Source organism: Phascolarctos cinereus, unplaced genomic scaffold (genome assembly GCF_003287225.1).
Source record: "Phascolarctos cinereus isolate Bilbo 61053 unplaced genomic scaffold, phaCin_HiC Scaffold_726;HRSCAF=1367, whole genome shotgun sequence".
Lineage (NCBI taxonomy): Eukaryota > Metazoa > Chordata > Mammalia > Diprotodontia > Phascolarctidae > Phascolarctos > Phascolarctos cinereus.
In genome coordinates this window covers 394900769-394913096 of record NW_027556098.1, presented here as the reverse complement: position 1 = coordinate 394913096, position 12328 = coordinate 394900769, and the positions used below count along the sequence as shown (strand labels likewise).

The 12328-nt window shown below is 41.4% G+C and overlaps 1 protein-coding gene across 8 annotated transcripts in view; it reads left to right on the top strand.

The window, feature by feature from the left end:
* Nucleotides 1-12328, top strand: part of CAMTA1 (calmodulin binding transcription activator 1) — a 1299703-nt gene that overhangs the window by 390672 nt on the left and 896703 nt on the right. For all 8 annotated transcript variants that reach the window (XM_078145710.1, XM_078145708.1, XM_078145709.1 and 5 more), the window contains one exon: nucleotides 4038-4105. In XM_078145710.1, coding sequence (XP_078001836.1) covers nucleotides 4038-4105 — 68 coding nt within the window. The remainder of the gene's footprint in view (nucleotides 1-4037; nucleotides 4106-12328) is intronic.

Genomic DNA, 12328 nt, shown 5'->3' with positions numbered 1-12328 from the left:
AAGCTAAATTCCATTGAAACTGAGCATGGTATATCATCTTTTAAATATGTTTCTGTGGCCTCTTTGCTAATATTTAATATCTTGCATCAACATTCATTAGTCAGGCAGGTGATATGGGTTTGAACTAGAGTAGTAGTTGTATGAGTAGAAAGGAGGCACATATGAGAGATGCTGTGGTTAGAAATGACAAGATTTGATGATGTATTAGATATGTGAGGTGAGTTGGAATGATTCTAGGATTACACCAAGGCTTTGAGTGTGAGTGGCTGGGAGTATGGTAGGGCCCTTGAGAGTAATAAGAAAATTGAGAAGAGGGTTTGGAGGAAAAGATAATAAATTCTCTTTTAGACATGTTGACTTTGAGATGTCTATAGCACATCTAGTTAGAGAGATACAAAAGGTACCTGGCAATGTGAGACTGGAGCTTAGGAGAGAGATCAGGGCTGGATATGTAGATCTAGAAATTGTGCAAAAAGGTGATAATTGAACCTATGGGTTGATGAAATCATCAAGTAAGACAGACTAGAGGGAAAAGAAGGCTTAGGACAGAGCCTTGAGGGACTCTCACAGTTTGTGGGAATTATCTGGATAAAGATACAGCAAAGTAGACTGAATGGTCAGACATGTAGGAGAAGGAGCAGCGGAGAGCAGTGTCACAAAACCTGGAGCAGATCCAGGAAGAGCTGCCAATCAACAGTGTCAAAGGCTACAGAAAGGTCAAGAAAGATAAGAATTGAGAAGAGGCCATTAGTTGGGCAATTAAGAGATAATTGGTAACTTTGGAGAGAACAGTGTCAGTTGATTGATCAGGTTAAAAGCCAGATTGCAGAGGGTTTAGAAGAGAATGAGAGGAGATAGGGACAACTTTTGTAGATGGCTTTCTCAAGGAGTTTATCCAAGAAGTGTGGGGAGAGGTATAGGACAATAACCAGCAGGGATGGTAGGATCAAGTGAAGGATTTTTAAGCATGAAAGAGATATGAACATACTTGTAGGCTGCAGGGAAGGAGCACTGTGGTTTTTGAGACTCCTGGAGCTTCCACATCCATTCACTTTGAACTTCTCCTCCTCCTCTTCTTCCCCTTCCTCCTTTTCCCCTCCCATCACCACCTCCACATGTATACAAAGAATGTTCCAGGTGACCCTGGAACTAAATGTTAGCAGGCTTCTCTTCTGGCTTGTTTACCTGTGTCTGTGAGAGATTTCCTGGGAGAACCCTTTTCTTTAGTGCCTGAAGGCTTCTAGATATATTTTTGTGCAGTTCTGGGCTAGAAGAAGGCATTTTCTATTGTTTCTCCTTGGATTTTATCTTTGCTGGGATGCCCTTGGGAAATCTGGGCTTCTCTGTGACCTTTCTTCCTTCCTTCCTTCCTTTCTTTCTTTCTTCTTTCTTTCTTTCTTTCTTTCTTTCTTTTCTTTCTTTCTTTCTTTTTTTAAGGCAATTGAGTTAAGTGACTTGCGCAGGGTCACACAGCTAGTAAGTGTCAACTGTTTGGTCTGAGGCCGGATTGGTCCTCCTGACTTCAGGGCCGGTGCTCTATCCACTGTGCCACCTAGCTGTCCCATCTCTGTGACCTTTCACAACACCATCTTTATCAGAAATCAACCACAATTTATTTAGACATTCCCCAATTAATGGGCCATTTATTTGGCACATTTCTGTGACACACTTGTGGTTGAGTTCTTCAGGATGTCACCTAGGGAAGACTTTTTGATTCCCCTGTTGTATCTTAGCCATTTCATAGACTCTATCCTGGACTTGTGACATTCAGTTAATCCAGAGGCATTTATGTATTTTCAACCAATCAGCCAACATTTATTAAGTGCCTACTATGTGCTAGGCACTGTGTTATGTGCTAGGGATACAAAAAGAGGTAAAAGACCGTCCTTGCCTTCAAGGAGCTTATAATCTCTCGGGGGAGACAATGTGCAAAACAAATATATGCAAACAAATATTTTCAGCTTATACTGCTGCTCAGTGAAGTGAAATCTGTTTTTAATGGATGTGTTTCTGTAACATTTTAACCTGTTTATCACGTACTCTGAGAGTATATATTTGTCCTTTGGTCCTTTTGAGTGAGGAAGTATTGATCTTTCTATAGCAGTTGAGATGATGGGACCTGTACTTTGTTCACTTTGTATGAGGTTTTATTTGTATACTTTTTCGATTGAAACTTCACCAAAACAATAGTAATGGTCATTGACTGGAGCTGATATTTCATCGGTGTAGGGAATTAGCAGTGAGGTAACTGTCTGTACCAATGCAAACCAATTACTGCTTGGTACCTCCCAGTGTTAGAGAATCGTCTGAGGGCAATGAGATGTTAAGTGTCTTGTGCAAGCTCGCACAACTAACATGCTGTGTTGTCAGGGTTGGGACTTGAGCCTACATTCTCCTAATTCTATAGCTGGCTCTTTATCTACTATGCTATGCTGTCTCTCTTATTACTTATTTTTTCCCATTCTTCTTATATTCTATTTGATGGAGTTTAGATAGTCAACCCTTCCCCAAGTTTCACTTTTAATTCTAATGCTTTCCCTTTGTTGATATTTCCTGTTTTCTTGTATGCAGCTTGTTTGCACATAGTTGTTGGCATGTCATCTCCCCCATTAGATGCGAGATTCTTTTTCCTTTCTTCGTATCTCCATTGTTTAGTATAGTGCCTAGCACATAGTAGGCTTTTTAAAATGCCCACTGACAGGCTGACTAAATCAAGGGACAAACTGGTATCCTACTCTCATTCATTTATATATTAATGTTCATTGGACTATTGCATAGGTAGACAAAATGACTGTCTTTTGCAATGGAGTAGAAGTGTTGGGATGTGGTGCCTCTTCCTTTGGTTCATAATTATTCTTAGGCAAACCTAAGAAAAGGTCTTTTAATGTGTCCTCTGATCAAAAGGACCGAAAATCAGTTATGACCAAGTATGTTGGGTCAAGACTCACTAGTGGAAAAAGGAGGAAAGTGGTGTGATCCCTTGCCTTCTGTACTGATTCTGGACCTCTTGGTAAGACCCCTCCGGGGAGCTTTGTTGTAGGTACGCTATGGTCTTATGCCTCTTCTCTGGTTTCCTCTGAGATCACTTAGTATGTGGTAACCCCGTAGAATCCATGGGAAATATACATCTTAGTTGGCCCAACCTTAATTTAACTTACAAACTTGCCAATTTCATGTTAGCAAATCAGTTTGGATCTAGGAGTAATGGGCCGTATCATGCCTGAAAGCAGAAGCAATGACTTATGTTGATGTCACCCACTGGCTTTTTATGGAAATTATTAATAAATCAGTAAATCTGTCTCCAGTGATGCTGTTGTGTTTATAAATATTTAATTTACCTTCAGGTGCCCACATTTTCTCTGTCTTTGCTGTTAACTCTGCTGACTTTGCTTTTCTTTCTGAAGTGTTGGCTCGATGTATTAAGTTATCAGGGGGTACCTTCTGTGATGGAAAAGGTTAACATATTGCCTTCTCTTTTTTGGAGTTGTGTGGTTTTATCTTTTCTTTCTTTCTTCTTTTTTTAAATCTCCTTGTGTGATTTGGCTCAGGGGTTTTGGGGACTCTAGCTGAGAGAACACGGCATCTCTTGCCGTGATTGACATAATGAGTATTATGAAAAATTAGTCCATCCTTGGAGAAAGACAGACTAAAACTTGGCAGTTATAACCTTGCATAAATGACGACCTGTTGATGGCATTTTTCCCTCCCCCAAATTAATAACATTTAGGATCCAAGATCATTTCCTGTGATTTCTTTCCATGAAGAAACTTTTTTTTTTAACCCTGACACGGACTTCTCTTCAGAAGCCAAGAACTTTGATTATCCTTGTGTAGCAGGTTGTAAACAGATGGTTACAACAACAACAACAAAAATAAACCCCCTGGAACTGGAGAATAGTATTGAGTAGTGAAGACTGGAGTCCCATTCTTAGAGGGTGGAGAATATTTGAGGGAGTTAAATATTTAAATATGTTAAATATTTTTGTCCAAGATCCAATGTGAGCTGATTATTTATTCCATGTTCTGTTTCTTTTTCAGGAAATTGCAGCTTATTTAATAACGTTTGAAAAACATGAAGAATGGCTAACCACCTCCCCTAAGACAAGGTAACATCCCCGATATTGCCGCTTTTTCAGATATGTACGGTAAACGGATTGATTTCCACCGATTACCTGCCTTCACCAATCCATCCATTGGCGGCCAATTGAAAAGCCTATGTCACGCTTGATAGTTTGTGACACTGAGGTCTCCTTGATTGACATAATGAGTATTATATGGAATAGAATCAGATGGATTAAAAATAGAGTGCCAATGATCATACTGAGTTGAAAGCTTTAACCTGATGGGTTCCTATTTAATCATTTAATTAAACTCTTCCCTTGGTTGGTTTGGTATTGTTTGAATGGTGGGGAAGGGAGGAAGTTGGAGGCATTTATCTCTATGTGACTCCCACCTGTCACCAAAGTGTTTTCCAGCTCTCTCTGTCTCTCTCTGTCTGTCTCTCTGTCTCCCTCTCTCTCTTTTTACCTTCCTGTCTTTCTTCTTCCTTTCCTCCCTCCCTCTATTCTTTCTTTTTCTTTCTTTCCTCCCTCCCTCCCTCCATCTCTCCTTCCTTTCTCTCTTTCTTTCCTCCCTCCTTTTTCCTTCTTTCCTTCCTTCCTTTCTTTTTCTTCCTTCCTTTTCTTTCTTTCCTCCCTCCTTCTTTCTTTCTCTCTCTTTCCTCCCTTCCTCCTTCACTCCCTTCCTCCTGTCTTCCTTCCTATCTCTCCTTCCTTCCTTCCTTCCTTCCTATCTCTCCTTCCTTCCTTCCTTTTTTTCTCCCTCCTTTCTTTTCTCCCACCTCCCCTTCCTCCCCCCCCCCTCCCCTCCCCCCCCCTCCCCTCCCCTCCCCTCCCCTCCCCTCTCCTTTCCTTTCCTTCTTTCTGCTGCTAACTAAGCTGGTCACCTGTGTCTCCACTTGTTTTGGAGGCTGAGGGTTGCTTTTTCCATGTTAGGGGTTTCAGTAATTGGTAGCAAGAGATCCCCCAAAGCAGACTTAATGGACAGGGCTATAGTTTATTATGCAGTAAGTGTCCTCAATAACTGCCATAAATGTTTAACTTCTGTAGCCACTTGGGGACAGATGTAGTCGGTTAAAAGATTGCCGACCTGTTTCCCTTAGAGTGTCATTGACATTTTTATTATGTTAAGAAAGGTGAAGTACATTTGTTTTAAGGGGGTACCTCTCCCCCATGCCTGACTTGATGCTTTTATTTTAGGTCTGTGACATTTGGGGGACATTTGAAATCGGTGGCTACAGTGCTTTCAACAAATTTTCTATTAGTAGTGACAGGTTTGTGTGTGTGTTAGCTTAAGTATGTTGGTGTGATTGTGACTTATGGGATGTCTGTGCCTTGAGTTTGATTTCAGGAAGCTATATCCCCAGCCTTTCTTCCTTCCAAAGGAGACACCAGAGTGTCTGTCAGTGTTCATTATTCTGTGGGCTTCTGTACCTTTTTGTGTTTTTGTTGTTGTTTCAGTCATTTCCATTGGGTCTGACTCTGTGACCCCATTTGCAGTTTTCTTGGCAAAGATACTGGAGTGGTTTGCCGATGCCTTCTCCAGATCATTTTACGTATGAGGAAATTGAGGCAAACAGGGTGAAGTGACTTGCCCAGGGTCACACAGCTAGGAAGAGTCTGAGACCAGACTTGAACTCAGAAAGATGAGTCTTCCTCACTCCAGGATCAGCACTCTAGCCACTGTGCCACCTAGTTGCCCTGTTTTTGTGTTAGGGGACCTTTTACCCAGTTTATCCATGGCCTTGGTAGGGCCTTTTCTCTTTGGGAAGATGGTTGAAGGGAACAGAGCTCCATTGAGGTTGGCATTCAGGTTCTTAGGTCAAATAAATAAAGGCTAATGAATATACTCCTAGCATTTAAATATGGAAAATACCATAGAGGCCACCTGGTCCAACCTTCTCATACGCTTGAGGAAAATGAATTCCAGAGTAGGGAGCTCAAGTCAATAAATTCATTTGAGTGCTTGTCCGTTGGTGTGGGGGGTGGACAATGAGATTTGGATTCCGCTAGATTTGTATTCAAAGGACCAGGGTGCAAATCTCAGCCTTGCCCCTTCCTATCCATGTAATCATTGGAAAATCATTTTCCCTCTCTGACTTCAATGAGGGAGTAGGAATTGATGAACTTAAGGTCTCTTTTGGCTCCAAATCTATCAAATAATGACTACATGGCTTATATGGGACCTTCATTCTCTAGATCCTCTAATACAATTCACCCAACATTTATTATTATTATTATGATGATGATGATGATGATGGTCAAGGTACCATGCTAAGCATGACAAAAAAATGGCAAAGATGAAAATAGAAGAGTCTTTAGTAAGGAGAAGAACTGGACTTTGAACCTACTGAAGGTCCAGAGACTCAACTGTGGTTCAGTAGAAATAGTACTACCTCTGGATTTGGAGGATCTGGGTTCAAATTCTGCCTCTAGTACGACCACTTGTGTGATTTTGAACAAATCCCCCCATCTCCCTGTCTTTGATTTTCTCATCTGAGGCACCTTCAGTTCTATATTTATGATCCTTTGACTCCCAATCAGGTATTTTTTAATCAGTCCACCAGCAATAGTTCTTAAGTGCTTTCTCTGTGCCAGGCACTCTGCTAGGTGATGGGGACAGGAAGAAAAAAGCAAAATAATCTATGACCTCGAGGAGCTTCCAATCTAATAGAATTCTTTATACCAGAGGTAGCAGTCTTGCTGCTCAGGCTGAAGCCTGAACAAGATTAAAATGTAATTGGGAAATGTTTAATAAAATAAATAAAAATACAGTAAAACAGAGATCATGTTAATGTGTGGTTTCTTAAATCATTAACTAGCTGTGTGGTCCAGGGCAAGTCATAACCTCCCGCAGTCTTAGTTTTCTCATCTATAAAATGGGGATAATAATAGCACTTACCTCCCAAGGTTGTTGTGAGGATAAATTGAGATAATATTTCTAAAGTTCTTTGCAAACTTTAAATCACTTTAGAAATTCTAGTTGTTTGTTATTATTGTTGTTGTTGTTATTATTATTATTATTATTAGTAGTAGTAGTAGTAGTAGTAGTAGTGGTAGTAGTAGTCACTGCTGGTTACACCAACCAGAGTTTGCCTTTTCCTGGACCATAGCCAAGGACAGGGTTGCTATTATATGACCTAGACACTGCCTGACTGCAGAATAACTGGTCCATCATGTTACAGCTAGAGATGAGACCAAATATTTCAAGACATAAGGCTGTAGGATCCCCCAAAAAGGAGTGAATGCCACTAGTGGTCACACGTGATTTTTTTTGCCCTTTCGGTGGTGGGACTAGGGTATACCAGGCATTCTGTTAAATGGAATGTAGCATAGAGCACCCCACTGCTGGAGGCATCAGCCGTGCAGCGGATTTATGGAAAGTGTTCCCAGATTGTTTTTATTTTGCTAAAGGCAGTGGGGTGAAGATGGTAAGGAAGCATTAGCGTATTAGTATTGCAACACTGTATTTACACCCGAAAGCTCCATGTCCCAAGAGGAGAAAAAGTTGCCTGGCTGTTCAAGGGCCTTCCTAAATTAGCTGTTGAGTTGAGTTTGGTAGATATTCCCCTCTCCCCTCCAAATATTGAAATTAATTGGTGCAGTCAACTGCTGAGTTCATACAAACAGGCCTCCTGGTATTTAGGAATTAATGACACCAATACCCTTTGGGATAGAAATGTTCCGCAACCTCTGTTTGCCTCTCTTGCTGCCACCACTCCTGCTAATTTCATTTTAGAAAATTAATAAAAATGAATTGTACCACTGACATTTATAGAGTTTCCTAATAAAATGATGCATTGTTCATGCAGAGGAATCCCTATTAAATTAATTGTTGTAATCGGCTCACATATAGATGTTGCTATAGGAAGGGGTGGCAGAATAGACTCGTGGCTCATGTCGGGGACTCCAAGTTCCTGGAGGTTATAAATAGGGCCCTTGCTGAGTTGCTGGCCTAATTACTCTGATGGCTTCACCTTTTTAACACAGGAATGAGGAGTGTCATGGATAAAGCTGGCCTTGGGACCTGGAGGTCTGGATTCAAGTCTTACTTCTGACACATACTGGTTGTGTGATTTTTGACAAATCATTTTATCTCTCTTATATAAGAATGAAAAAAAAATGATATAGTCTTTGGTCTCCTGAGGAACTTATAGTCAGGCAGGAGGAGCTGTGACATGTCTACAAATAAGTACGATACAAGGAAAAAGTGGTAGGGTCAAAGAAGGGATCCAGACATTGATCCAGAGAAATCTGTGGAAGCAGAGGTCATTCTAAGCTGGGATCAGGCCAATATGTCCATTTCTACTTCTAGGCAGAACCATGCAATGCACACAAGTTATAATAATTGGCGTATAATGACAGGTATGTGAGAATCCTGTTATAGTAATTGACAAAGCACTTTGTATTCAGCCCTCCTTTAAACTTCATAACAGCCTCATGTAGTAGCACGACTATTATGAACTCCATTTTATGGATGAAGAAACAGGTCAGTCGCACAATGTTCAATGAATTGCCCAAGGTCATACAGCTAACATCCAAGGCAGGATTTGAACCCAAGTCTTTGCCTTACTATAAGCTGTCATTCTTTACACTCTGCCATGTTAACATCTGTTAGATAGTGGATTATGTGTGAGAGCCCCATGAGAAGGGTAATTGTCTTTCTAATGGGACACATATGTATGATAAGATAGAATGATAAATATGTATGTGTACATCTATGCATGTGTGTACACACACACAGATATATATATACATACATATATACATATATATACATACATATATATATATATATATATATATATATATATATATATATATATATATATATATATATATATATATATATATATGGAGAGAGAGAGAGAGAGAAGGAGAGAGAGGAGAGGGATTGTGAGCTATTTGAGGGAAGATTTCATACCTCTTACTTCTTGGATATACACCACCTTCCCCCCTGCCCCATCCCCTCCCTGGATTAATTGATTGACTCAGTAGCATGTTATCTATACATTTCTAGTTTAATAAATCATTATTAAGTTGCTATCAAGAGGGCTACATGTCTGTTTGAATATGGATTCTGGATGTGCACATGAATTGTAAAGTCTGTCCTCTGGCAGTTTCCTTCCTTCCTTCCTTCCTTCCTTCCTTCCTTCCTTCCTTCCTTCCTTCCTTCCTTCCTTCCTTCCTTCCTTCCTTCCTTCCTTCCCTCTCTCTGCCTCTCTCTCTCTCTCTCTCTCTCTCTCTCTCTCTCTCTCTCTCTCTCTCTCTCTCTCTCTCTCTCTCTCTCTCCCTCTCCCCTCTTTCTCCTCTCCCTTTCCCTCCCCTCCTTTCTCACTTGTTACTTAATCAGTATAGAGAACTCCTGGTAGGGTACTTCCTCTATTAATGAAGATTGGCACCTTCTCTGCAGCTTATATCATTGAGAATAGCCAGGAGCAGAAAGAGAAGGACAAATGAGTTGCTCAGGGTCACACAACTAGGATGTGTCAGGTCTTCCAGGCTGAGCATCCAGTACTCCTTCCACTACTCTCATAATGCCTCTTTTTAAAGGCAATTTTCAAAGTAAGATTTTATTATCGTTTCATCAGTGGGGTTGGACTAGATAATCTCTTACTCAATTCAATAAACTCTTATTAAGAGCCTATTATGTTCTAGATGTTGTGCTAGGTGGTGGGACTCAAAGACAAAAATGAAATGGTCCCTGCCCTGCCCTGCCCTCAAAGAGCTTATATTCTGGGAGAGGGAGGGAAGAGATGAGCCTCACCATGTACATGGATAAGTAATCATTATCTAACTCTAAAGAAATACAAAGTAATTTTAAGACCAAGAGAGCCCAAATAATTGCAGATGGGTTGGGTAGAGAAATTAGGAAAGTCTTTCCTTCCTTAGGAGTCAGCAGCTGAGCTGTACTTTGAAGGGAACTAGGATTCTAGGAGGTGAAGGTGAAGAGAGAGTTCAGTCCAGACATGGGGCAGCCTCTATAACAAAGGCACATTCCATAGGGAGGTGGACTGTCATATATAAGGAAGATATAGCTGGCCAATTTAATATAATCTAAGCATCCTTGAACCACCACCTTCCTTATCCTCTAGGAAAACAAAATTCTTGACTCTGATCCCTGATAACTAGGGAGAACAGAAAAGAGAATTACAAAACTCTAGGGGGAAAAGGGACATTGATGACCCCCCGGGAGTGATTTTTGTCTTCTTAGCCGTATTTGCAGATCCCTGCTTTGATACTGAAATTTCATTCTGACCTAGGGATCTCCAGATCATTTATACTGAAATGAAACTTTACTCTTAGAGTGGTGAGGTTTGACTTCAGTGATGTCTCAAGTTAGAGTGGAGAGAAATTCCAGGTCAGCTATCCTGCTAATATTGGACAAGAAGAGGTTGGAACATGCTTTTCAATATCTAATGAATTGATTAGATTTGTAGAGCCTCTTTCCACTGAAGATCTAGTGTCCCTCTAATGGACACTAACCCTTTTTGGTCAATGGGCAGTAAAACTGGTAACTAGCAAGCAGGGAGGGGAAGATGAAGACCAAATGAAGAGGAGGAAAGAACTAAGAAGCAGGAGTGGGGCCTCCAAGAAAGAGGAGTTCCTCCAGCTCTTCAAGGCTAACCTTTCACCTATGCCCTTGATGGCTCACAATTCCTTCCTGGCTCATCTGCCAACTTGGCCTCACTGCTAATTCCTTTCTCTTACATCTTCAATGGCCTCTTCTCTCTAGGTCCTAGACAGCCTGTGAATTGGGAAAGTAGCCTTCAGGACTTAACTAGAATAGTGGCCATGTGAGCAGAGAGGAGGGGATGGGTTTAAGAAGTGTTGTAGGGTTACAAACAATAAGATTTAGCAACTGATTGAGTACTGGGGGTGAGAGAGAGGAGAAGGAAAAGGTGACTCCAGGGTTGTGAATTTGGGTGAATAGGAAAAAATAAACAAAGAGGTGCATTTTGGGTGAAAGAGAATGACTTCTGTTTGGGACATGTTGAATTGGAGATGTCTATAGCACATCCAGCCTGAACTGTCTAATAGGCAGTTGGAGATGAGGAACTCAGAAGAGACACAAGCTGGCTGGACATCTATATCTAGGAACCGTTTGCCTAGAGATGATAACTGAACCCCTGGCAGCTAATGAGGTCAGCCTCAAGAGTATAGACAAGGTGACCCAGGATACACTCTTGGTGAACACTCACATTTAGGGAGTCTGATATGAAAGATGATCCAGCACAGGAATCTGAGTACAATCCAAAGTAATTATTTAATACCCAGGAGTGGTCAGACAGGGTGGAGGAGAACTAAGAAAGAATCGTGTCGTGAAGACCCAGAGAGGAGCGAGTACCTAGCAGGAGAATGTGGAAAACAGGGGCAGATGCTAGAGAGAGGTCAAAGAGGGTGATGGTTGAGAAAAGGCCATTGGATTCAGCAAGAACAGAGCATTGGTAACTTTAGAAAGAGCAGTCCTTGTAGAGTGATGAGGTGAGAGGTGAGAGTACAAGGGAGTTAAGAAGGGAGTGAAAAGAGAGTAGTGAGAATAATCTCCCCTTAAGCTCTGTGTCCCATAATTTTCTCAGTGAGATGTTCCTCAAAGGCACAGAACATATTTTATACTTTAAAAAAAATCCTCCACAGTGCCTTGAATAGGGCTTGTGCACACAGTAGGCATTTGGTGATTTGAATGGATCTGCCACTTACTGTCTTTGTATGACCTTGCTTTCTCCACTCCTCAACTTCCTCATCTGGGATAGGAAGGTATTGGAATTGACCTCTAAAGTCCTTTCCAGCTGGCATTTTGTTGGGATTGGGGGTGAGAGCTTATGATGGGTTTACAGATGAACAGAAAGCACGCATAAAGTAATTTCAAGAAGGAGACAGTGCTAATCACTGAGGGAGAATCAGAAAAAGTCTCATGTGGACAGTGGCATCCAATTGTGCTGTGGACAAAACTAAGGATTCTGCCAGGCAGGGATGAGGAGGAAGACAGAGCAAAGGTCAGCAATACTACCCATCGAGTCTTTGCCATCCCAAGCCCCAAGGAGGTGTGGCTGGGCGCCCCTCTCCTAGGAGAGGTTAGTGTTGGAGACAGATTGAGTCGTTACAGCTCCCCTGAGATTTGGAGAACGGTATTGGATCACCCCACATTTATCTAACATGAGAGACAAATCCCCAAGGTAAATTGGAGCCCATTACTTACTCTCCTTCCCCACCCCCCCCCGTCTCAAATTTCCCTACCGAGATAATCACTACCGTGCATAAGACATTTCT